General features: G+C 47.7%; 2 protein-coding genes across 8 annotated transcripts in view; both read right to left on the reverse strand.

Annotated features, from left to right (window-relative positions):
- LOC138755852 (transcription initiation factor TFIID subunit 4-like) overlaps window positions 1-19,128 on the reverse strand; it is a 161,503-nt gene extending 142,375 nt beyond the window's left edge. For 5 of the 6 annotated variants that reach the window (XR_011352589.1, XM_069922576.1, XM_069922577.1 and 2 more), the window contains exons 1-2: window positions 18,698-19,128; window positions 168-328 (exon numbers count right to left, since the gene is read on the reverse strand). Coding sequence is in view for 5 of the 6 variants with exons in the window: in XM_069922576.1 (XP_069778677.1) it covers window positions 168-328; window positions 18,698-19,013 (477 nt within the window). In the remaining variant the exon portion in view is untranslated. The remainder of the gene's footprint in view (window positions 1-167; window positions 329-18,697) is intronic. The other variant, XM_069922578.1, reaches the window with a different exon arrangement.
- Window positions 19,129-22,249: 3,121 nt separating this feature from the next.
- The window catches only part of LOC138755854 (proteasome subunit alpha type-7), a 47,237-nt gene continuing 42,420 nt past the window's right edge, over window positions 22,250-27,066 (reverse strand). For both annotated transcript variants that reach the window (XM_069922580.1, XM_069922579.1), the window contains one exon: window positions 22,250-24,838. In XM_069922580.1, the coding sequence (XP_069778681.1) occupies window positions 24,746-24,838 (93 nt within the window). In that variant the 3' untranslated portion in view covers window positions 22,250-24,745. The remainder of the gene's footprint in view (window positions 24,839-27,066) is intronic.

Here is a 27,066-nt window from a genome sequence, read left to right on the forward strand (position 1 = left end):
CTGGTATTTCCACATCATTTTAGAGCACAAGCAATGGGAGAGCTCGAGCTTTGCAAGTACGAGGTCCCAAGTTCAATCCCCGGTCTTTCCACATCAATTTATCATTCCAGGCAGTGGAAGATGCACCTGTGAAATGCTGAACCCCCCCCCACCCCCCCCCCACCTACCTGAACATTGGGAATCCGGACTGTGGTTGTACTGGTTGGTGTGGCTGTGGAAGTGCCACCAGATCCCTGGGTCTGCGCACGAACCTTAGCCTGCGCCTGGGCAAAGGCCTTCTGCGGAACCAGCACCAGCTGGCCGCTGTCACTTCGGACGAGGACCATACCTGCAAGGACAGACCGGTCGGTGTCACGGTGTTAATGATTATGCAGACAATCCAGAAAAATGCCACAAGGATTAAATAGATACCACCCAGACAAAAGTTAGTGGAGACCATTAAGAAAAAGATTTTTTAAACAAGGTCAACTTGGGATTCGAATTAAATCTGGAAAATTACCCATAATTCACGAGCAAGACAGCAGAGCAGATGGTGTTTGATTAAAATCACGCGACTGCGGGGACTGGGTCAAAGATGTTGGCACCTATGCTGGCAGCAGCCATGAGGGGTTGCAGACTCCGGGGAAGCAAAGGACTGGCTCCATAAAATGGAGAGACCACTCCTGTTTGAGAAGGAGATGTGGATGAAATGAGCCACTGGATGAGTGACTGGTTCTGTACCTGAAGCGCACACAGAATCAGAATTTATTGTCACGACCAAGTCATGAAATTTGGTGTTTTGCAATAGCTTCACAGTGCAAGTATTCATATTATCACAGCAGTGTCCTGCTGGCACCTCTCGGCAGGGAACCCGCGTAGACTCAAGGCAACTTGTGGCTAAAGGACTCACTCCAGGCTGTGGACTGCTGGAGATTGGATAAAGGGGTAACCAGGTATTGGAACTAGGATGTGAGTGGGTGCTGAGGGCAGGAGGGGCTCAGGCGCTGAAGGCTTCTTCATTGTGTTGGAGGTTTGGATGTGGAGCTCAGGTTGCTGAGGATTTTGGACTGAAGTCCGTGTGACTGCAGAGGCTGGAAAAGCATTGGAGGTGAATCCACAGTCACTCAGTTACTCTGGCTGAACTTTCTTTTGGTTTTCTTTCTGACTGTAAGAGGGGCTGGGAAAATTTTTGTCCGCCTTATGGCCGACTAAATGCAATTTTGTGTAATATTACGTCCATTTTATTACATGACAATAAAAGAAATCTTGAAATTCTGCCCAAAGTCTCCTGCACCAATATTCACTCCATGAGGACATCTACAAGAAGCAGTGTCTTAAAAAGCAATCTCTATACTCAAGGACCCACAACACCCAGGCCTTGCCATCTTCACTCTGCTACCCTTGAGAAAAAGGTACAGGAGCCTGAAGACGAGCACTCAGCTGCACAAGGACAGCTTCTTCCCCTCCGCCATCAGGTTCTAGAAGATCCATGAACCTGCCTTACTTTGTATTTTTCTTCCTCTATTTTTATTTATTTTGAAATGTGGTTTATATAAATGTTTGCACTGTAATGCAAACATGATGATAAATTCTGATTCTTAGAACATAGTACAGGTTCAACCTCCTTAATCCAGGGACTTTGGGACCTAGCCAGTGGCAGACCACAAATTGCCAGAAAGCAGAAAATGACTCCTAAGCGATCTGCCTATGCAAACATATGTAAAGGTTAAAACCTTGTGTTTTTACTTCTTAGTTAATTTTATGCCAATCCCTTTAAGGGATTGCTGTTTGTAGTGTTACCATAATTACCTTAACATATGTCATAATATCTGGGCGTATGGAGACCTTGCATCTCATTCTTCAAAGAATTATGGAGGAGATGCAAGCTCCAGATACTTTGAATAAAGCATAGACGACACTTTCTGACAAAATCGAATCATCTCCAGTTCACCATTCGCCAATTCGTCAACTTTTAGGTAACAGCTCTTTCGAGATTTCTGATTCTCTTTTTTGATACGATGTCAAAACATAGTTTTTAAATCTAAGAATCCATGCTTCCTACTCAACCACTGACATCTCTTTGAGCTGCTGAAGAACCAGCGACAAGTCCAAGACCAATGCTATCACTCACATACCAAGGATCCCCACCAATGCCATCACTTACAACTCAAGGTCCTATGGCACCAGTTTAAGTTTCATATGCTCCATTCACGACAAGACAACCAATTGCAAGTCATGGAGACAAGACTCTAGCAAAACAAAATGAAATTTCTGCTATGTTAGCGCATCAAAAGATTCATACGGTTTACCTAAGAAGGAAATTCCAATTTTAATGGAGATCCATTACAATATCTGACGTTCATGAAATCCTTTGAACATCACATTGAAAATAATACCAACAATTCCAAAGATTGTCTGTATTACCTGGAACAGTTTACTGGAGGATAGGTGACAGAGTTAATCAAAAGATGCCAATATATGGATCCATAGCACGGCTTTAAAAGGGCAAAAGAATTATTACATCAACATTATGGCGATGAACATAAAATCGCAAGGCCCTCATAGACAAGGTTCTTTCTTGGCCAGCAATAAAACCAGAGGACACAAAGGCTTTACAAGCATTTTCGCCCTTTCTGAGAGGATGTTGTAACATAATAGGAAATAGTGTACATTTGCGAAAGCTGAATTAGGTTGCTAATTTGTTGATTATTGTCAATAAATCGCCTTGTAAGCTGAGGGAATTACGGAGAACCAAAGCTGCAGAGCTTAAGATGCTTTCCGGAAGGGACGCCACTTTTGAGGATGTTGTACAATTCTTGGAATGGCATGTATATGTTTACACTATCCCAGTATTTGGAAATATTAAGGATATTTCAATAGTTCCTAAAGATGTAAAGAAGTCTAAATCATCATCTCAACAGAAACCAAAGGGAAGTACCTTTGTTACTGCTGTGTCAGATACAAGCTCAAGAACAAGGAAACAAAGGAAAAAAGATCAGACTGCTCAGGAAAGCTGTTTGTATGGCAAAGATAAGCATGCTTTAGAAAAATGTTCACAATCGGATAAAAAGTTGTATGACGAGAAATTAACTTTTTAAAAAAAGAATGGAATGTTTTGGTTGCTTGTGTAAAGAAAACATCAGCAAAACTTGTAATAAGTGACTCAGTTGTGATATATGCAATTTAAAACATCCCAAGTTGCTGCATATTCAATGAAGTAAAGTTGAGAAGGATGTCAAACAATCTGAATCCAAGTCTAAAGACACAGACAGAGAGCTGCTTCGGTTCAGACAAACAGTCTTACTGGGGCCGGTGATAAAGCTTTCTCGATAGTTCCTGTGCAAGTTAAAGCTAAAAAAGGAAGCTTCATAGTGAAGACTTACGCATTTCTTGATCCAGGAAGTACGGCATCATTTTGTACTGTTGAATTAATGAATAAACTTAATCTTCATGGTAAAAGATCACAGATCTTGTTGAAGACAATGCATGATGAAAGGAACATTGAAAGGAACATAGTTTCAGGTTTACAGATTGCTGGATTGAATAGCAATGAATTTTGTGATCTTCCAAGTGTATATACTCAGAAGACTATGCCTGTGAATAAGGAGAATATTCCCTATCAGGATGATATCAAACAGCGGGATCATCTAAAATACGTTTGCTTACCCAAGATTGACGCTAAAATCGAGATATTAATTGGATTAGATGTACCAAAGGCTCTCGAACCTCAAAGTAATAAGGAGTCAAAATGACGGACCTTATGCCGTGAGAACGTTGCTTGGATAGACAATTGATGGACTATTAGGAGGAAAAATGAATAATGATCTGGAGTCGTCGAATGTAAACGTCAACAGAATTTCAGTTGTAAATCTTAATGATCTGTGGGAACAACAGTTTAAAACTGATTTTCCTGAATGTCTCAGATATTCAGGAACCTTCGAAGGAGAACAAGCAGTTTCTGGATTTAGTTTCAAAATTTGTTAAACATGTTGATGATCATTACTGTATAGTATTACCTTTGAAGAGAAATTAGTACGCCAGATAATAATTGCAGAACACTATATGCTGAATTTGAAGAGAAAATTCAAGAGAAATTCTTCCTTTCATTTGGAATAGACCAATGTCATGTCAGATATTTTAATCAAGAATTATGTGGAAAAGGTATGAGAAGATATCTTGGAATGTAAAGATGGTAGAAAATGGTATTTATCTCATCATGTAGTTATACATCCACGGAAGGAGAAACTACGCGTAGTATTTGATTGTGGAGCAACATTTCAAGGAGTTTCATTGAATTCCCAACTTTTACTCCAGACTTAACCAATACTTTAATAGGCGTTCTGATAAAGAGCTTATTGTAATTGCTGCAGATATTGAAGCGACGTTTCATCAAGTGAAAGTACCATCAGAAAATCATGATTTTCTACGATGGTTATAGTGGCCTAATGGCGTTTACAGTAAAGATACGATTGAATACAGAATGACAGCTCATTTATTTGGAGCAACTTCATCTCCAAGTTGTGCAAATTTTGCTTTCAGAAAGTGTGCTGAAGATAATGAAGGGCAATTTAGTCTCAACCTATAACCATCATCAGAAATAATTTCGATGTGGATGATTGTCTTTCTTCAGTGGTTTCTGAAAAAGAAGCAATAAGTCTTTATCATGAGTTAAAAGAGATCTTAATAAAGGAGGTTTCTTCCTTACGAAATGGATTAGCAAAAGTCAAGATGTGTTGGTTGTTATTCCTGAGGCAGAAAGAGCAAAGAAGATAAAACATCTTGACTTGGATTGTGACGTTCTACCTGTCGAAAGAATTCTAGGGGTGCAATGGTGGGTTCAATCCGAAGTTTGCAAATTCAAAACTGTTTTGAAAGAATGACCCATGACATGAAGAGGTACGATCCTTTGGGAATATTGGCACCAGTAGTACTAATAGCCAAGAAAATTCTGCAGGAATTGTGCAGAAGAAAGGACCTCGGGCTCCTGGACAGGAGGTGTTGGGGATTGACAACAGCCGATACAAGTATTCTCCTGATGCTACTGGGCTGCTTTAGAGAAAATTCCCAAATATCCGAAAAATCAGCTGAAGCGAAAAAGATATAGTTCCAAGCATTTTTGGATAATCACATCTATGGTAAAAGACAAAAGTCTGCAGATATCGTGGATGAAGTAAAAACAAAAAGCTGGAGAAACTCATCAGGTTTAACAGTGTACTTTATACAGCAAAGATAACTTGGTGCCCGCCTACATTTTGTTCGTACCTTGAAGGGCTCAACCCCAAAACGTTCGTTACGCATCTTTATCTTTGCCCTATGACTTGATTTTCTCCAGCAGTGTGTTTTTTTTTACCTTACATCTAAGCTTTTGCTCTCTCTCTCTCAAATTAAATGTTCCCTGCTACGTTACCCTGGATATGATTTTAACTGTCTCCTCCCACCATCTATTCCTCCAGGGAAAACAACGCAAGTTTGCCCAACCTTGTAATACACTGATCCAGGCAACGCCTTGGCAAATCTCTTCTGTTTCCTTTCCAAAGCCTCCATGTATTCACTGCAATGGTGTAACTCCAAGTACTTCCTAATAAAAGTTTAAAATAGCTGCCACGACTCCTTACTCTTGTACTCAATGCCTTGCCCAACGAAGGCAAGCGTGTCATACACCTTCTTTACCACCCTCTCTTCTTTCATGGCTATTTTCAGGGAGCCAAGGACTTGTACAGGTACCCCTGTTCATCTACGCTGAGAAGTGTCCTGCCATTAACTGCGGTTTTGACAACACATACAACATCTCGCACTTACTCACTTGAAACTGTACCTGACATTTTTTCTGCCTGATCTACATCTCATTATTCTTTTGCAGACCACTGCACTGCCCACAGCTCCACCAACCTTGCATCATATGCAAAACCTACTGGAGACTGGCTCATGGGAGCCAGGTATTGGAATTGGGATTCAAGAGGGTGCGGAGGGCAAGGAGGGCTCCTGAAGGTTTCCTGATCATGTCAAAGATTTGGATCTGGAGCTTGGGTTGCCAATGGTTTGAACTGGGACCTGTGAAGCTGCAGAGGCTGCGGAAGCGCTGGAGGTGAATCCACGGACACTGAAGGGACCCTCATTTGCTTCTCTTTCTCCCATCGTTAGGGGTGATGGGCAATGCTCATGGCGATTGCTTTATGGCAGAGAAAAGTAGTATATCATGTATATTACATTTTTAATGTATTATGTGACAACGAAAGGAACCTTTGAATCTTCAAAATTTGCTAATCCACCCAAGTACTTTTTCCATCTTTATACTGGGGTCCCACTACCATTGCAACACAATGGTCACAGATCTTCACCCGTGACATCATTTTAAATTTAAATTGATGTCACGGAAACAGGCCCTTCCGGCCCATGAGCCTGTCCCGCCCGATTACACCCAATTAGCCTATAACCCTCCTGTACCTTTAGAACTATGGGTGCAAATTGGAGCATCTGAAGGAAACCCACACAGGTCACTGGGAGAACATACTAACTCCTTACAGACAGCACCGGGTACGAACCCAGGTCATTGGTGTTCTCTGACCGCTATGCTAACCGTGTCACCGGAAAACGTGTAGTTGTGGAGTAAGTACACAAGATAATGCAAAGGATGAGAATATGGCAATTAATTTCAGTATAGACAACTGAGAGAAAGTAAAAATCTTCACTATAAACAGACCAATCGACAGTCTGCAAGGATCCAAGGGTCTGTCTATGAACAATTCTTTTTTTAAAACAAGGGAAGTACATTTGATCAATTTTTCTCCAAGATATGACAACAACCCAAACCTCCCCCACAAAAATGATCAGCTTGTCAAAAGTTAAAAATGTATGGGATACCAATGGCAAGTTGGATTGAAATTGATTTCAGTGGCAGAAAGCAGAGAGCAATGATTGAAAGGTGTCCGGGTAACTGGAAGATGCATAGACTGGGATATCAAGGAATCAAGTTATGTGGGAATAGATCAGGATCGCGATTCACGCACAACTGGATTCCTCAGTATCCTCGCCTATAGATCTGTTTGGAACAAGATCAATGATCAAGCCTCCACAGCCTACTGGAACATAGGACACTAGGGCATAATACAGACCCTTCGGTCCTCAATGTCGTGCTGACCTACACATTCCTACCAAAAGGTAACTAAACCCTTCCTACCTCGTAACATCCATTTTTCTTTCATCCATGTGCCTGTCTAAGAGTCTCTACAGCCTCCATCACCACCGCTGGCAAGGCAATCAGACACCCACAACTCTGTGTTAAAAAAAACTTATTCCTGGTCACCAAATTATAGGAAGGATGTGAACAAAATAGAGAGAGAGAACAGAGAAGATTCTCCAGAATGATACCTGGGGTTCAGCAACTAAGTTATAGAGAAGGGTTAAACAAGTTAGGGTTTTAGTCCTTGGAGTGTAGAAAGCTGTGGGGAGATTTGATGGAGGTTTTTAAAATGTTGAGGGGGGGATTAGATAGAGTAGATAGGGATAGGCTTTTTTCCATTGAGGAGAGGGGAGATTCAAACAAAAGGACGTGACCTGAGAGTTAGGGGGTAAAAGTTTGGGTGTAAACACAAGAGGGAGTTTCTTTACTCAGAGAGTGGTGTCTGTGTGGAACAAGTTGGCAGTGGAAGTAGTGGAGGCAGGTACAATATTATCTTTTAAGAAAAAATTGGATAGCTATATGGATGGAAAGGGTACGGAGGGTTCTGGGCAGAATGCAGGTCAGTAGGACTAGGAGAGCGTAAGATTTTCGGCAAAGAAGGGCCGTGATGGCCTGTTTCTGTGCTGTAATGGTTAAATGGTTATAAGTTCAGATATATTGACAGAGTACATACATGACATCATGTACAACCCTGAGATTCTTTTTCCTGCGGGCCAGGCAGAATTTCTACTGATTGGTAGTGTAAAAAGCTGTATACACATACACACACTAAAAAGAGAACTGTAAACTAGAAGGACGTGCAAACAAACTGCAATACAGAAAAGAAGGTTGATCAAGATCATTTCAGATTCGGGATGTCACCAAAGACTCTTGCAAATATCAGCAGGTGTACAGGCATTCTGATCAGTCACATCACTGCCTGGTATGAAGGTGCCAATTCACAGGACAGGAAAAGGCTAGAGGATTATGAACTCAGCCAGCCCCCTCATGGGCATCAGTTCTCACTCCATCGAGGACATCTACAAGAGGCGGTGCCTCAAAACAGCAGCCTCCATCCTCAAGGACCCTCAGCACCCAGGCCATGTCCTCTTCTTATTGCTACCCAAGAAAGTAGACACAGGAGCTTACAGCCGAACAGCACAAAACCAGCTTCTTCCCCTCCACCTTCACTTCTGAATGGAAAATGAACCACAGACATCACCACCCTTTTTCTGTTCTTTTGCACCAATCAATTTTTTTTTAAAATTGTAATTTATAGCAATTATTTGCACCTGCAATGTTACTGCAAAACAAACTTTGTGGCACATGGTCATGACAAATTCTGATAATGAGCATTATGTATAGATCTATTCAGCCAGCTATGGGGAAGATATAATTAAGCTGGAAAGGGTTTAGAAAAGATTCACGCCAATCTTTCTTGGATAGTGTGGCTTGAATTAGGAGAAGCTGGATAGTCTGGGAGTTTTTTCCCTGGCATGTAGGCCAATGGGGAACCTGATACCCCTGCATGATAAGTGCTTCGTATTTTGGAACACCATTTTTAAAAATGCACTCATTCACTCAGACTTAAAGATACAAGCATTCACATTACAATACAAATACTGACATATGCACAAATTGACTGAACTAAACATACATTGAAAAATCTACACTCAATAATGCACAGCTTACATCCGCTATGTCTTGCTCTCTGATCAGGATTTCTGAACTCTATTACATATTACCTTATGGGACCAAAAAAAGTTTCAGATTTTGGATAAGGGGTACTTGAACTGTAGTGGTCTTTAAAAAAATTTTGAGGGCCAGAGACGAGGTACGTAGCCAGCCTTTACTCCTATAGGGGAATCTGAAACTAGAGGACAGATATTCAAGACGAGAGAAAGATCTAAAAAGGTCCAGGGGAACCTCCCTCAGAAAGTGTGGAGGGTATCTGGAATGAGTGTGAAAGAGGAGGTACCATTTAAGTTTAAAGGACATTGAGACATGTGCCTAGATAGGAAAAATTGAGAGGGAGAAGGGCTGAACACAGTCAAATAGGACTCGTTGAGTTGAAGGGTCTCTTTCTGTGCAGAACTGTCAGGCAATGATTTCCCCATTTCAGCTGCCTTCTAGATTACAAAAATATCTTTCATTTCCTGTTTCTTGCTTCCGATCTGTTCTCTGGCTGGAGGTAGTTATTGTGCCTTGGCTGCATGTAATTTTGCATGCCTCCATCATGTTCTCCAGCAAGTGCCTTCATTCCAATGAGGGAGGGGTGAGTTGGGGTGCAAAAACGGTCCATGTGATTTCAACCTAAAGCTCTTGCATTCTGTGCCCCACTTAATGATGACAGCATCCCAGATATTCATCTTCTGTATGATGTTGATCCCTTTATGGATTCTCCGACGTGAACACTAAAATCCCTCTGCTCCTCCATACTTAAAGTGTCACCATTCATTAGAATCACAGAAAAGTAGAGGATAAGCTTTCTCGTCTTGCCTTAATTGGTCCCATATCCCATAAACCATTCCAATCCATACATCTCCCCAAATTCCTTTTAAACCTTATAATTGTCTCTTCATCAACCACTTTATCAGGTTTTCAGAAAGCCACCGTCTTCTGGAAATTGTATCCCTCAAATTTCACCCAAAGAATCTATGTCCTCCAGTTCAGAATTCCGCTGCCCTTTCAGATCAATTATTCTGTCTATGCCTGCTATTTTGTTAACGTCTAAGGCACCCCTCAAGTCTCTTGTGTTGCACTGAGAAAAAACACAGCCTATCCAATACCTCCTTGGTAACTATAGATCTCGATTTCAGGCAACATCCTCTTCTGTATTCAATTGCTACGACAACCAGCATCTTGTCCAGCTGCAACATGAAGTCCCTGAAGCCTCGGCACATGCCAACTGCCTCCTTCCCTGCTCTCCCCACTTGTGTCAACTCTTGCAGGGAGCTGTGGACCTACAACCCAAGGTGCGTCTCTACATCAACGCTCCTAAACACAGAGTCGCAAGAGATGAAATGCTGGAATCTGGAGCAAAAAAAACCAAACCTGGAGCAACCCAGCAGGTTGAGCAACATTTCCAGTCTCGATCCAAAATGTCAATCATACACTGTCAAGGAAGTTGTCAATATAAGACGCCAGTCACTGTGGTGTACCACAGATTACAGGCCTCCCATTTAAATACAGTAACATTACACTACCATCCTGCTGGCCACCATCAAGCCAACTCTATATCCAATTGCAATAGACGATCATGAACCAGAATTCACGGTCATGAACAAGTCACGAACTTCGTTGCTTTGTGGCAGCGTCACAGTGCAAACATTTATCTAAACCACCTTAAAAAATAATTAAAAACAGTGCACAAAGAGAAAGGCAGTGTCACTAGCGATCAAGTGACGCCTATTCTACTTGTCGAGGGAGTTCACTGCCATCATCCTGGTCACAGTGTACATTCTGCCCCAGACTAACATCAGGCAGGCACTGGAGGGATTAACAGCCACGAGTCAGCACATCCTGATGCCTTCCCCATCATTGTAGAGGACTTCAATCAGGCCAACCTGAAGATGTCTCTGACAAACCACCACCAACACATCACATGCAAGACCAGGGGCTCCAACACACTCGACCACTGCCACACCACCATGAAGTACGCACACCAAGCCATACGACGACTGCACGTCAGTAAGCCTGATCACCTGGCTGTACTTCTACTCCTGGAGTAAAAGCAGATTCTGAGGACCACAGCACCAGTGGTGAAGATGGCAAAAATATGGTCAAGGGAGGCGGAGAGTGTCTGCAGGACTGGTTTGAATTGGTGCACTGGAGCGTATTCAAGAACTCATCCATAGACTTGAATGAATAGGCAACAGATGTCACCAACTTCAAGACCTGCGTGGACGAGTGTGTGCCCACGTGCACATATCAGGTGTTCCCCAACCAGAAGCCCTGATCGAATCAGAGAATTTGCAACCTGCTGAACAAGGCCAGGTCTCAGGATCTCTACAAGAAGTCCAGGTACGACCTGGGAAGGCAATCTCTGAAGCAAAGGGGCAATTCTGGAGGAAGCTGGAGTCAAATACACGCCAGCTGTGGCAGGGAGTGCAGGCCTTTACAGCCTACAATGTGAGGGTGAACACTATAAATGGCTGTGATGCTCCACTACCCACTTTGAGAAGATCCAAACAGTGCCTATTAGAATCCATGAAAAGGCTGAGGACCCTGTGATCTCTGTCTCTAGGGCAATGTCAGAACATCATTCAAGAAGGTGGCCACTTGCAAGGTGCCAGGCTCTCACAACGTACCTGGCAGGGTACTGAAAATCTGTAGCAACCAACTAGCTGAACATTCACAGACATTTTCAACCACTCATTACTGCAGTCAGAGGTTCCAACCTGCTTCAAAAGGGCATCAATCCCAAGAAGAGTAGTGCAAGTTGCCTCAACAACAACCACCCACTGTATATATTTGAAAAGGAAAATGTATGTATCTTGATCAATGTGCTTTATAGTGTGAAAAAAAAAAAAAAAAATAAATAAAAAAAACAACAACCACTCAGTAGCACTATCTTCAAAATACTTTGAGAGGCTGGACGTGGCCAGATTTAACACATACCTAAGCAAAGATCTGGACCCACTACAATTTGACTATCAACACAATCGCTCCATAGCGGATGCAAAACAGGTACACGATGATTTATCCGGAAAGCTCCAAAATCCGGCAAGTGGGGACTGGAAGTTGGGGGAGGCAGCCGGGGGTCCGGGGCCGTGGGAGGCGGCCGAGGGACCACAGTTGGGGGAGACGGCCAGGCGACTAGAAGGAGGTGGGGGTGGATACGGCAGCTCAATTCGGGTGGGCTTTCCGAAATCCGGAAAAATCCGAAATTCAGAACACACAGTTCACCAAGGGTTCCGGATAAAGGATCGTGTACCTTTATTGCTGGGTCTCCACTCAGCTGTGGATCGTGCATATGGCTGCCCTTCATCGACTATAACTCAGCCTTCAATAGCATCATTCCCTCTGTTCTGGTCAAGAAACAACAAACTCTGGGCCTCCGTAACCTACTCTGCAACAGGATCCTTGACTTTCTCATCAGTATGAATTGGAAGCAACATCTCATCAGCGATTTTCAATACAGGCGCACCCCAAGGATGCGTGCTTAGCCCACTGCTCTACTCATCATACACCCATGACTGTGTGGCCAGGCACAATTCCAGTGCCATCGACATATTTGCCAATGACCCCACAGTTGTCGGTAGAATCACAAATGGCAATGAGGAAGCGTAGAGGAGGGAGAGAGATAGATCAGCTCATTGAATGGTGTAACAATAACAACCTTGTGCTTAACATCAGCAAAACCCAGGAGATGATTGTAGACTTCAGGAGGGGATTAGGGGAACACAACCCAGTCCTCGTGGGCTCAGTAATGGAGAGGGTGAAGAACTTCAAATTCCTGGGTGTCAACATCTCCAAGGATTTGTCCTGGAGCCTCCGTGTTTATGCAATCACAAAGAAGGCTCTCCAGCAGCTATATTTTGTGAGGTGTTTGAGGATATTCAGTGCGTCACCAAAAATTCTCATAATCTTCCACAGGTGTACTGTGGAGAGCATTCTGGCTGGTTGCATCACTGCCTGGTACAGAGGCGCCAACTCTCAGGACAAGAATAAACTTGAGGGTTGATAACTGCAACAACATGGGCACTTCACTCCACCGAGATGACGAAAAAAAACAGCCTCTACCGGCACACCCTCTTCACTCTGATTCTATCAGGAAAAAGAGGTACAGGAGGTGAAAGACAAGTACTCAGCAGCACAAGGACAGCTTCTTCCGCAATGCCATCAGATTCCTGAATAATGAACCAAAAACACTGCCTTACTTTTCATGCATTGTTATTTTTATTTGAAAGATGGTTATAATATGAATGTTTGCACTGTCTGTTGTCCAGTAGTATCATTGTCTGTTATTGGGGTAAGGGGGGGGGGGGGGGCGGGTTAACAATAACTTTGAGTGCAAAGCCCTGCAAAATGTGGAGTGCCTTCTACTCCACATTTGGCCACCCCAGTGCCTTCTACTCCACATTTGGCTTCCCAGTGCCCTCTACTCCACATTTGGCTTCCCCAGTGCCTTCTACTCCACATTTGGCTTCCCCAGTGCCTTCTACTCCACATTTGGGTTCCTCAGTGCCTTCTAATCCACATTTGGCTTCCCAGTGCCCTCTACTCCACATTTGGCTTCCTCAGTGCCTTCTAATCCACATTTGGCTTCCCCAGTGCCTTCTACTCCACATTTGGCTTCCCCAGTGCTTTCTACTCCACATTTGGCCCCTTCAGTGCCTCCTACTCCACATTTGGCTTGCCCAGTGCCCTCTACTCCACATTTGGCTTCCCCAGTGCCTTCTACTCCACATTTGCCTTCACCAGTGCCTTCTACTCCACATTTGGCCTCCCCAGTGCTTTCTACTCCACATTTGGCTTCCCCAGTGACGTCTACTCCAGATCTGGCCTCCCCAGTTCCTCCTACTCCAGATCTGGCCTCCCCAGTTCCTCCTACTACAGATTTGGTCTCCCCGGAGCCTCCTACTCCAGATTTGGCCTCCCCGGTACATCCTACTCCAGATCTGGCCTCCCCAGTACCTCCTACACCAGATTTAGAGTCCCCGGTCCCTCCTACTCCAGATTTGACATCCCCGGTGCATCCTACTCCAGATTTGACATCCCCGGTGCCTCCTACTCCAGATTTGACCTTCCCGGTGCCTCCTACTCCAGATTTGGCCTCCCCGGTGCCTCCTACTCCAGATTTGGCCTCCCCGGTGCCTCCTACTCCAGACTTGGCCTCCCCGGTGCATCCTACTGCAGATTTGGCCTCCAGGTGCCTCCTACTGCAGATTTGGCCTCCCCGGTGCCTCCTACTGCAGATTTGGCCTCCCCGGTGCCTCCTACTCCAGATTTGGCCTCCCCGGTGCCTCCTACTCCAGATTTGGCCTCCCCGGTGCCTCCTACTCCAGATTTGGCCTCCCCGGTGTCTCCTACTCCAGTTTTGGCCTCCCCGGTGCCTCCTACGACAGATTTGGCCTCCCCGGTGCCTTCTACTCCACATTTGGCTTCAACAGTACCTCCGACTCCAGATTTGGCCTCCCCAGTGCCTCCTACTCCAGATTTGGCCCCAGTACCTCCTACTCCAGATGTGGCCTCGCCAGTGCCTCCTACTCCAGATGTGGCCTCGCCAGTGCCTCCTACTCCAGATTTGGCCTCGCCAGTGCACCTTACTCAGATGTGGCCTCCCTAGTGCCTCCTACTCCAGATCTGGCCTCCCCAGTGCCCCTTACTCCAGATGTGGCCTCCCTAGTGCCTCCTACTCCAGATTTGGCCATCCCAGTGCCTCCTAATACAGTTGTGGTCTCCCCAGTGCCTCATACTCCAGATTTGCCCTCCCCAGTGCCTCATACTCCAGATTTGCCCTCCCCAGTGCCTCCTACTCCAGATTTGCCCTCCCCAGTGCCTCCTACTCCAGATGTGGCCTCCCCAGTGCCTCTACTCCAGATGTGGCCTCCCCAGTGCCTCTACTCCAGATGTGGCCTCCCCAGTGCCTCCTACTCCAGATTTGGCCTCCCCAGTGCCTCCTACTACAGCTTTGGCCTCCCCAGTGCCTCCTACTCCAGATTTGGCCTCCCCAGTGCCTCCTACTCCAGATTTGGCCTCCCCAGTGCCTCCTACTCCAGATTTGGCCCCAGTGCCTGCTACTCCAGAAGTGGCCTCCCCAGTGCCTCCTACTCCAGATTTGGCCTCGCCAGTGCCCCTTACTCCAGATGTGGCCTCCCTAGTGCCTCCTACTCCAGATCTGGCCTCCCCAGTGCCCCTTACTCCAGATGTGGCCTCCCTAGTGCCTCCTACTCGATTTGGCCTCCCCAGTGCCTCCTAACCCAGATGTGGCCTCCCCAGTGCCCCCTACTCCAGATTTGGCCTCCCCAGTGCCTCCTACTCCAGATGTGGCCTCCCCAGTGCCCATACACCAGATGTGGACTCCTACTCCAGATTTGGCCTCCCCAGTGCCTCCTACTCCAGATGTGGCCTCCCCAGTGCCTCCTACTCCAGATGTGGCTTCCCCAGTGCCTCCTACTCCAGATGTGGCCTCCCCAGTGCCTCCTACTCCAGATTTGCCCTCCCCAGTTCCTCCTACTCCAGATGTGGCCTCCCCAGTGCCTCCTACTCCAGATGTGGCCTCCCCAGTGCCTCCTACTCCAGATGTGGCCTCCCCAGTGCCCCTACTCCAGATTTGGCCTCCCCAGTGGCCCTACTCCAGATTTGGCCTCCCCAGTACCTCCTACTCCAGATGTGGCCTCCCCAGTGCCCCCTTCTCCAGATGTGGCCTCCCCAGTGCCTCCTACTCCAGATGTGGCCTCCCCAGTGCCTCCTACTCCAGATGTGGCCTCCTACTCCAGATTTGGCCTCCCCAGTGCCTCCTACTCCAGATTTGGCCTCCCCAGTGCCTCCTACTCCAGATGTGGCCTCCCCAGTGCCTCCTACTCCAGATGTGGCCTCCCCAGTGCCTCCTACTCCAGATGTGGCCTCCCCAGTGCCTCCTACTCCAGATTTGCCCTCCCCAGTTCCTCCTACTCCAGATGTGGCCTCCCCAGTGCCTCCTACTCCAGATGTGGCCTCCCAGTGCCTGCTACTCCAGATTTGGCCGCAGTGCCTCCTACTCCAGATATGGCCCCAGTGCCTCCTACTCCAGATGTGGCCTCGCCAGTGCCTCCTACTCCAGATTTGGCCTCGCCAGTGCCCCGTACTCCAGATGTGGCCTCGCCAGTGCCCCTTACTCCAGATGTGGCCTCCCAAGTGCCCCCTACTCCAGATCTGGCCTCCCCAGTGGCCCCTACTCCAGATGTTGCCTCCCTAGTGCCTCCTACTCCAGATTTGGCCTCCCCAGTGCCTCCTACTCCAGATGTGGCCTCCCCAGTGCCTCCTACTGCAGATGTGGCCTCCCCAGTGCCTCATACTCCAGATCTGCCCTCCCCAGTGCCTCCTACTCCTGATGTGGCCTCCCCAGTGCCTCCTACTCCAGATGTGGCCCCCTCAGTGCCTCCTACTCCTGATTTAGCCTCCCCAGTGCCTCCTACTCCAGATTTGGACTCCCCAGTGCCCCCTACTCCAGATGTGGCCTCCCCAGAGCCTCCTGCTCCAGATTTGGCCTCCCCAGTGCCTCCTGCTCCAGATTTGACCATCCCAGTGCCTCCTACTCCAGATGTGGCCTCCCCAGTGCCTCCTACTCCTGATTTGGCCTCCCCAGTGCCTCTTACTCCAGATGTGGCCTCCCCAGAGCCTCCTACTCCAGATGTGGCCTCCCAGTGCCTCCTACTCCAGATGTGGCCTCCCCAGAGCCTCCTACTCCAGATTTGGCCTCCCCAGTGACTCCTACTCCAGATTTGGCCTCCCCAGTGCCCCCTACTCCAGATGTGGCCTCCCCAGAGCCTCCTGCTCCACATTTGGCCTTCCCAGTGCCTCCTGCTCCACATTTGGCCTCCCCAGTGCCCCCTACTCCAGATGTGGCCTCACCAGAGCCTCCTGCTCCACATTTGGCCTCCCCAGTGCCTCTTGCTCCACATTTGGCCTCCCCAGTGCCTCCTGCTCCAGATGTGGCCTCCCCAGTGCCTCCTGCTCCAGATGTAGCCTCCCCAGTGCCTCCTACTCCAGTTGTGGCCTCCCCAGTGCCTCCTACTCCAGTTGTGGCCTCCCCAGTGCCTCCTACTGCAGATGTGGCCTCCTCAGAGCCTACTCCAGATGTGGCCTCCCCAGTGCCCCCTACTCCAGATGTGGCCTCGCCAGAGCCTCCTGCTCCACATTTGGCCTCCCCAGTGCCTCCTGCTCCACATTTGGCCTCCCCAGTGCCTCCTGCTCCAGATGTGGCCTCCCAGTCCCTCCTACTCCAGATGTGGCCTCCCCAGTGCCTCCTACTCCAATTGTGGCCTCCCCAGTGCCTCCTACTCCAGTTGTGGCCTCCCCAGTGCCTCCTACTCCAGATGTGGCCTCCCCAGAGCCTCCTACTCCAGATGTGGCCTCCCCAGTGCCTCCTACTCCAGATGTGGCCTCCCCAGAGCCTCCTACTCCAGATTTGGCCTCCCCAGTGCCTCCTACTCCAGATTTGGCCTCCCCAGTGCCTCCTACTCCAGATTTGAACTCCCCAGTGCCCCCTACTCCAGATGTGGCCTCCCCAGAGCCTCCTGCTCCAGATTCGGCCTCCCCAGTGCCTCCTTCTCCAGATGTGGCCATCCCAGTGCCTCCTGCTCCAGATGTGGCCTCCCCAGTGCCTCCTACTCCAGATTTGGCCTCCCCAGTGCCTCCTACTCCAGATTTGGCCTCCCCAGTGCCTCTTACTCCAGATGTGGCCTCCCCAGAGCCTCCTACTCCAGATGTGGCCTCCCAGTCCCTCCTACTCCAGATGTGGCCTCCCCGGTGCCTCCTACTCCAGATTTGACCTTCCAGGTGCCTCCTACTCCAGTTGTGGCCTCCCCAGTGCCTCCTACTCCAGATGTGGCCTCCCCAGTGCCTCCTACTCCAGATGTGGCCTCCCCAGAGCCTCCTACTCCAGATTTGGCCTCCCCAGTGCCTCCTACTCCAGATTTGGCCTCCCCAGTGCCTCCTACTCCAGATTTGGACTCCCCAGTGCCCCTTACTCCAGATGTGGCCTCCCCAGAGCCTCCTGCTCCAGATTTGGCCTCCCCAGTGCCTCCTGCTCCAGATGTGGCCATCCCAGTGCCTCCTGCTCCAGATGTGGCCTCCCCAGTGCCTCTTACTCCAGATGTGGCCTCCCCAGAGCCTCCTACTCCAGATGTGGCCTCCCCAGAGCCTCCTACTCCAGATGTGGCCTCCCAGTCCCTCCTACTCCAGATGTGGCCTCCCCGGTGCCTCCTACTCCAGATGTGGCCTCCCCGGTGCCTCCTACTCCAGATTTGACCTTCCAGGTGCCTCCTACTCCAGATTTGGCCTCCCCAGTGCCTCGTACTCCAGACTTGGCCTCCCCGGTGCCGACTACTCCAGATTTGGCCTCCCCGGTGCCTCCTACTCCAGATTTGAACTTCCAGGTGCCTCCTACTCCAGATTTGGCCGCCCCGGTGCCTCCTGCTCCCGATTTGCCCTCCCCAGAGCCTCCTACTCCAGATTTGACCTTCCAGGTGCCTCCTACTCCAGATGTGGCCTCCCCAGTGCTTCCTACTCCAGTTGTGGCCTCCCCAGTGCCTCCTACTCCAGTTGTGGCCTCCCCAGTGCCTCCTGCTCCAGATGTGGCCTCCCCAGTGCCTCCTACTCCAGATTTGGCCTCCCCAGTGCCTCTTACTCCAGATGTGGCCTCCCCAGAGCCTCCTACTCCAGATGTGGCCTCCCAGTCCCTCCTACTCCAGATGTGGCCTCCCCAGTGCCTCCTACTCCAGTTGTGGCCTCCCCAGTGCCTATCCCCACACCCCAGCTGCTGTCCTCGTGTGTGTGAAGGTGCCCGCAGCTCTCTTTGCCCCTGATCCCAGGCCCGGGAACCCAGGCCCCTCTTGGTCGCGCCCCCCTCACCTGCTGGCACCTGGACGTTGTGCAGGACCGGTACCGTGGTCTGAGCGGCCCGCGGGGCCCGCAGCTGCGGGGAGGCGGCGTTCACCTTCGGCAGGGCGGCGGGGGGAGCCGCGGCGGGCGGGGGCTGCGGGGGAGGCTGCTGCGGTCCGGCTCGGGGGCCACCGGAGGCCTTGACGGGCCCGGAGCCGCCGAGAGGAGCCGGCGGCCCGCTGGGAGCCAGCGCCGGGTTGGGAGAGTCGGGAGCGGGCATGGCGCCGGCACGCCGGGCCCCGGCTTCGTCCGTCACCTCAGGCCGCCGGCCTGCGACCCACGTCATGGAGCGAGGGACGGGGGCCTCTTCCCCGACTCATGGGCTCTCGTCTCAAGTCGGCCCGGGGACTCGCTGCACCGGCACCGCCATCTTGAGAATGACGCACGCTCACCCAGTGCGCCTGCGCGGTCGATCCCGCCGCCTCCGTCAAGCGCATGTGCAGGAGCGTTCCGGTGCCGGTCCTGAAGATCGCGAGGGGGGAGCTGGCGCGCATGCGCCGTGTCATCGCCGGCCAGCTGGCGCGCGCGTTTTTTTCCCCAGCAGGTCCGCGCGGCGAAGGATGTTCGTGCGCATGCGCTGCTGCTGCCTTTCAATGACGTCAGTTGTCCTGGGTTGGGAGATTCCCTGCTCTGCATCCCCGGGGGGTTTCCCCGGGCTCTGAGCTCAGAGAGCAACATCAGGGACTGCGCAATGAAGGAGCTGCATTTAAATTGCACTTGAAAGCAGTGAGATTCAAGGCGAGGTTGCAAACTGGGAGAAGCCAGATCAGATTTACTGTCACATGCAGGAGATCCCAGACCACCCTGAGATGCTTTTCCCTGCCAGCCAGGCAGAATTCCCACGTCCTGGTCGTGCAAAATAAACCCCCCCCCCCCCCCCCCCCGTGCACAACCAGCAAAGAACTTGAGTGAAATTGAGAAGTTTTAAAAAATCAACCAAGTGAGAGTCCCTGATTGAGTTTGTTGTTGAGGGGTCTGATGGTGGAGGGGGAGCAGGTGTTCCTGATCCTGGTGGGTGCGGGTCTTGTGGCGCCGGGACCGCTTTCCCGATGGCAGCGGCGAGAACAGAGCGTGTGCTGGGTGGTGCGGATCCTTGACGGCTTCTCGGACTGGAAGACTGCGGCTTGTGGTGTGCCCGGGAATCAGTGTTGTTGGTCCTCTTATCAGTGATCTGGATGACAATATGGGAGATTGGATCGGCAAGGTTGCAGACGACGCAAAGGTTGGAGGCATTGTGCACAGCGAGGAAGGGTTTCAAAGCTTGCAGAAGGTCCTGGACCAGCTGGAAAACGGGCTGAAAGATGGCAGATGGAATTTAATGCAGATTCGTATGAGGGGTTGCATTTTGGAAGGACAAACCAAAGTGGACGTACACAGGAGGTGCCTTGTCAGTGGTGGTGGTGGGCACTGAAACATTAGGGGTCATTTATGAGGATCTTAAGCACAGAGGTTAAATAAAATTGAAAAAATATTATGAAGTAGGAAGAGTTTAGTATTTTTTTGGTAAAAATATACAATTTGGCAGAACATCAAGGGCTGACAGGCCTGTACTGTGCTGTAATATATTCCACATTCAGTGTATACCTTCATCAATTCAATCCTCATCCTTCATTGATCCTGCATCTGCAACTCATGTTTAGCTAAGGCACAGGATTAGAATAGGACACAGATAAGGAGCTAGTTTCTGCCTTCTTCAACACTCCCTTGGTGGTGCCTCAAGTATGAGCCCCAGCAGTGAAATTAAGTCACACTTACTGCAGACCAGCATGAGGAATTTTACCCTTGTGCATGCATTCCCATAAAAACAGCACAGCTCCAGCATGCCAACTCCATTCACACCTACTTTACAGGAACCATTGAGACTATTGTTTGTAGTTTTTGCTATAGTGACCATGATGTAATATGTCATATTATCCACCCAAATGAACGACTTGCTCATTATTCTCAAGATATTGAAGAGTCATGAGCACGAGAAATTTTTCTTTGTATTTTGTCTTTAAATACCATTATGTATTTAAGCTAGTATCTCTACATATTTTTGTATCATTATACAGTAAAGGCTTTGTTATTCCACATTATGAAAGTCTTAATGCAAAGTTATCCAAAATGTTTATGTGTTTTATCAACAAATTAAATCTACATGAAGTAAGTCAGAGTTTGATTTATTGGATTAGAGATCAAAATTCAGAATATTGTAGCTCATGCTTTTGGAAGATGATGCTTTGAAATTAGATACATTAGAATCAGTAAAGTGTCATCTATATTTTGATTCAAAGAAAATTTAATTGTGAACTTTAGAAGAAAGGCTCGTAAAATTTGTCTATAAGATTTAACAGCTTAATGTAAGCAAGAGGCATCTATGCTGTAATAATAGAATATTCCAGAAACCATGAGAACCTATCTGTGAATTGCGGAGTTTGAAATTGAGCCACGGTCTGACAAGACACCTGTGACCTTGAAAAGATAAGCCAGAGCTTTGGCAGAATTGGCAGGAAGCCCAGAAAATGTTATTATAAACACACAGTTAAGAAAGATTTTGTGCATATCCACAGATTCAAGACCATTCAACCAGCAGCAACTTTCTTAAAGGAACCATGTTAGATACAAAATTTGTTTAGTTCCCAGGAACTAGGAGAAGTCAGGATGCAGTGTGAAGCACCCAAGATGGATTAGAAGAAGTCTCGTCAGGCTAAAGACCTCGAGCAAACAGCTCCTCTCAAAGAACTGTTTGGTTGTGAGTTGAGCCAGCAAGGTGGATCGACAACACTTGGCAGGAAGTTGGAGCCAGTATTCAAAGAAGAAACAGCCTCAACCACCAAGCAAGAAGAGGACACCATCAAGGCACTGCAGGCCTCATTAGCTGGCTTAAAGGTTAGTGGAACTGGAACCATTTAACCTACAACCCCTGTGATGTTTTAAAGGGAGGGAGGAAACTGGTACACTAGAGGAATCCCAGACACAGGGAGAATGTACAAACTGTTTGCAGCTTGGGATTCGAACTTCAGTCCCAATCGCTGGCGCTGTAAAAGCCTTGAGCTAACCGCTATGCCAACCGTGCCACCCATATGAGGAACGTTTGTCAGCTCTTGGACTGTACTAGTTGGAGTACAGAAGGAATGAGGGGGACTTCCAAGACATTTTGAATGCTGTGAGGCCTGGACAGAGTAGCTGTGGCAAGGATATTACCCATCGTGGGGGACTCTAGAACAAGAGGGTACAACTTCACGATAAAAGGGCGCCAACTTAAAACAGATGCTGAAAAATTTCTTTAGTCAGAGGGTCATGAGTCTGTGGAACTTGTTGCCACATGCGGCTGTGGAAGCGAAGTTGTTGGGTGTATTTGAGGCAGATTGATAGCTATTTGATTAGTCAGGGCATCAGGATGTGGGGAGACCAGTGAGTGGGAGGATGGATCAACTCATGAAAGAATGGCGGAGCAGACCCAATGAGCTGATTGACCTACATGTATCTTGTGATTTCATCCATCACTTGCCAAAGGATTGTTCAAAGACCACAAACAAATGAAAGTTTCAAACAGTGCCCTAGTGAATTTTATTTGACATTCTTCCCCCAAATCAAGGCACAATTGTAACAATAACTTCAAATGTGCAAAAGGGAAAAAAAAGGATGGATAAACATTTCAGGGAAAAAAAAACACATTAATCCATAAACCAGCAAACTTGCAAAATACAAAATGCCCTTTTGTAAACAGTTTTTCTTCCTGCTTTCTCTTGACGAGCCATTACACAAAAAAGCCAGTGTTAATTTATTCTTTGCTTCCTTCAGTTGATGGCAACCATGCATTTCCGGGTAACCAGTATCTTCTTTTCTTCTTTTTCTGTGCCGTGTCAATGTTTTTCACACCACAGATCGCTGGTTGCCCATTTGTCTCATACCTTCAATAGTTTGCATGCCAATCAGCTTCACAGCAGCATCAATTTTCACCAAGGTCATTGTTCTCCTCCTCCCCCCCCCAACCCCCCACTCCTGTCTTTCTGAACTACAATGAAGGTACATAGAGTCTTTAAAGCAAGGACAAACTCAGCATCCCAGAGGAGAGATGGTCAGTCCATGTTTCACGTGTGAAGCCTCCACCTGAAATGTTGACTGACCTTTTCTCCCCCTGGATGCTCTCTCTCCCAGCAATTCTTTGTTTGCTCAAGATTCCAGCATATGGAGCTTTCATGTGTCTCAAGATTTTGAACCTCTCACTTGTCTTGCCTTCCTTCAGCCTTACAATCTTGAGATCCCTGAATCATTTCTGATCTCTTGAGCATCCCATATTTAATTGTTCTGTCACAGAGAGTTGTACCAAAGATTTAGGTCTGTGTCTCTAAACTTTTCTGCCCACCTCTTAAAAGTTTTCATGTCCCCCAACTGCTTTGCTCAAACTAGTGTGTTTCTTCAAGGTTTGAAACGTGCTGGATTTTCTTACCAAGTGGAGTTACACAAATGGGGACGAGTACCCTGGATATGGAACAGGTTACCATCTTCCCAACCCACTCTCTTGGCAAGATAACCAGAATAAGAGGTCAGATTTGTTGGGGTGGGGGGGGGGGGGGGCGGGGGGAGTATAGAGTGAAGGGCTGGAGGTGATCAGAGACTTTGGATTTGGGGTGGTAAAGAATGGGATAATGAGGCTGAACAGTTGTATGTTTTTCAGTGCAACATCTCACCATGCATGTAGGTGTCATGAAATAGGCCCAAAATATATATTCCCCACCCCGCCCCATTGTCTCTTGTGCCCTCCTTTATCCACTTATTACCTCTTGCCTGCGTTCCCTCTCCTGCCCCTTGCCCTGCACCATTTTGTTCAGGCGCTTGCCTCCATTTTGCTCATACTTTAATGAAGGGCTCAATCCCGAAAAGTTGCTGATGTATTTTTATCTTTGTATTACAAAGTACGCTGTTTGACCTGCTGAGTTTGAGTTTCTACAGCATTTTATTTCCAAAAAAATAAACTTTATGTCAGCACTTCTCCCTCATGTCTGAACTGGGCCTGCACTAAATTCACCGACACCCAACTGCAATTCAGGCAAGAAAACATTTAGAGCAGTAATGTAAATGCAAAAGAGTGCCCCTTCCCAGTCAGATCCGAGGCTCACCTTTCTCACCCGAAAGCTCATTAGAGGAAAAGCCCAGCAAAGAATCTCGGCCCTGCTCATTCCGTCCACAGAGGGTCTAAATGTAGGGCTGCAACACCTTCTCAGACATCAAACCATCGGCCGGGACCAAGCAGAGATGACAAAACAGCAACCACTCATTTCTCCAGCCTTTGTTCCCATGCCAAGTCACACAGGTTTAATTTCTGCTCAGTGTTTAGTTTTTGATCAAATATCATGGTCAGGACTTTTATCTGCCACTGAACATTAAGCTACGATATCCTGGTAACTACTCAATTAAGGTGCCATCCTTCTGCACCTTTCAATTCGCACTTTGGTTGCCATTTGCAGTTTAGGTGAAGAGAGGCTTGCCTCTGTCAAGCGGTGTGTCTTGGTACTTGCTTCATCCATGACTCCACAAGCGTAAGGAAGGGAGGACTGCCGGCTCACGGGAACTGGGTGTCAGAACCAGGATTCAGGAGGGTGCTGAGGCCAAGAAAGGCCTCGGGCACTGAAGGCTTCCTGACCGTGTCGGAGGTGTGGATCTGGAGCTCCGGTGGTCAAGGGATTCAACAGGAGTCTGTGCGGCGGCAGGGGCTGAGGGAGTGCTGGAGGCAAATCGGCGGACGCTCAGTGACTCTGAAGGGACCCTCTGTAGCTTCTATTTCTCTCTCACTGTAAGGGGCACCGGGCAACACTAATGGCAGGCAAACAAAAATTTTTTGTCATATTAAATTTCCTGTATTATTACAGGACAATAAAGGAATCTTGAAATCTTGGAAGAGGATAAGTCCATGTAGAGGGAACATCAGCCTTTTAATATTTTTTACCCTGCCATAAAGCTTTAAGTGGTGTTGTGTTTGTAAACTAATGTCTATTTGCAGCATTATCAATAACGTTTGCACACATCTCAGAGTTAGGGTTTCTTTTGTTTCTTTTTCTCTGTCTCCTCCTCTTTTTCCTTCTCGATTTCTGTCACAAGCGATTCAATTTCTTTCGCATCAAGGAGCTGTCAAGAACCAAGATTGCTGTCTCAGTTGTCATTGAAGCAAGCATAAACTTTTTTTCTTGCAAGGTTTTGCAGAGGCCCACTGCTCCATCCCTCCCCTCAGCAATTTTCTCACAAAACTCTGGCAAAAAAAAAAAACAACTCTGGCCACTTTCACTCCCAGGCCACCGTAAGAATGAAACAGAAGACAACCACACAGTGCTCAACAAGACCAGGGCTCATTGTGTTTTGACATTGTTTAATGGGTTTATTGTATATGTTGAACGTTTAATGGGTTTGGAGGGGGTGGGAGGGGGGAAAAAGGGGAGAAAATGATACTGTGCATACTCAAGAAGGAAATGTTTGTGTGTATTTTGCTTATTAATATGGTTCATAGTGTGAAAAATAAAAATAAAAAAAAAAACAAGATCAGGGCCATCCTTCACTGGAAATCCAAGTGAATATTTTCTCGGAGTTATCAAAATGAAATCTATCGATGTCACCACTGAAAAAAAAATGAACGAGCAGCCACGGTGTACTCTACTCTAAATGTACGGTGTACTCCACTCTAAATGTACTCTAAATGTACGGTGTACTCCACTCTAAATGTACTCTAAATGTACGGTCTACTCCACTCTAAATGTACTCTAAATGTACGGTCTACTCTACTCTAAATGTACTCTAAATGTACAGTCTACTCCACTCTAAATGTACGGTCTACTCCACTCTAAATGTACGGTCTACTCCACTCTAAATGTACGGTCTACTCCACTCTAAATGTACGGTCTACTCCACTCTAAATGTACGGTCTACTCCACTCTAAATGTACGGTCTACTCCACTCTAAATGTACGGTCTACTCCACTCTAAATGTACGGTCTACTCTACTCTAAATGTACTCTAAGTGTACGGTGTACTCCACTCTAAATGTACTCTAAGTGTATGGTGTACTCTACTCTAAATGTACTCTAAGTGTACAGTGTACTCTACTCTAAATGTACGGTCTACTCCACTCTAAATGTACGGTCTACTCTACTCTAAATGTACTCTAAGTGTACGGTGTACTCCACTCTAAATGTACTCTAAGTGTATGGTGTACTCTACTCTAAATGTACTCTAAGTGTACAGTGTACTCTACTCTAAATGTACGGTCTACTCCACTCTAAATGTACGGTCTATTCTACTCTAAATGTACTCTAAGTGTACGGTGTACTCCACTCTAAATGTACTCTAAGTGTATGGTGTACTCTACTCTAAATGTACTCTAAGTGTACAGTGTACTCTACTCTAAATGTACGGTGTACTCCACTCTAAATGTACTCTAAATGTACGGTCTACTCTACTCTAAATGTACTCTAAATGTACGGTCTACTCTACTCTCTTTCTCTCTTTGGCTTGGCTTCGCGGACGAAGATTTATGGAGGGGGTAAAAGGTCCACGTCAGCTGCAGGCTCGTTTGTGGCTGACAAGTCCGATGCGGGACAGGCAGACACGATTGCAGCGGTTGCAAGGGAAAATTGGTTGGTTGGGGTTGGGTGTTGGGTTTTTCCTCCTTTGCCTTTTGTCAGTGAGGTGGGCTCTGCGGTCTTCTTCAAAGGAGGTTGCTGCCCGCCAAACTGTGAGGCGCCAAGATGCACGGTTTGAGGCGATATCAGCCCACTGGCGGTGGTCAATGTGGCAGGCACCAAGAGATTTCTTTAGGCAGTCCTTGTACCTTTTCTTTGGTGCACCTCTGTCACGGTGGCCAGTGGAGAGCTCGCCATATAACACGATCTTGGGAAGGCGATGGTCCTCCATTCTGGAGACGTGACCCATCCAGCGCAGCTGGATCTTCAGCAGCGTGGACTCGATGCTGTCAACCTCTGCCATCTCGAGTACTTCGACGTTAGGGGTGTAAGCGCTCCAATGGATGTTGAGGATGGAGCGGAGACAACGCTGGTGGAAGCGTTCTAGGAGCCGTAGGTGGTGCCGGTAGAGGACCCATGATTCGGAGCCGAACAGGAGTGTGGGTATGACAACGGCTCTGTATACGCTTATCTTTGTGAGGTTTTTCAGTTGGTTGTTTTTCCAGACTCTTTTGTGTAGTCTTCCAAAGGCGCTATTTGCCTTGGCGAGTCTGTTGTCTATCTCATTGTCGATCCTTGCATCTGATGAAATGGTGCAGCCGAGATAGGTAAACTGGTTGACCGTTTTGAGTTTTGTGTGCCTGATGGAGATGTGGGGGGGCTGGTAGTCATGGTGGGGAGCTGG

The sequence above is a fragment of the Narcine bancroftii genome, chromosome 2 (genome assembly GCF_036971445.1).
Source record: "Narcine bancroftii isolate sNarBan1 chromosome 2, sNarBan1.hap1, whole genome shotgun sequence".
Classification (NCBI taxonomy): Eukaryota; Metazoa; Chordata; class Chondrichthyes; order Torpediniformes; family Narcinidae; genus Narcine; species Narcine bancroftii.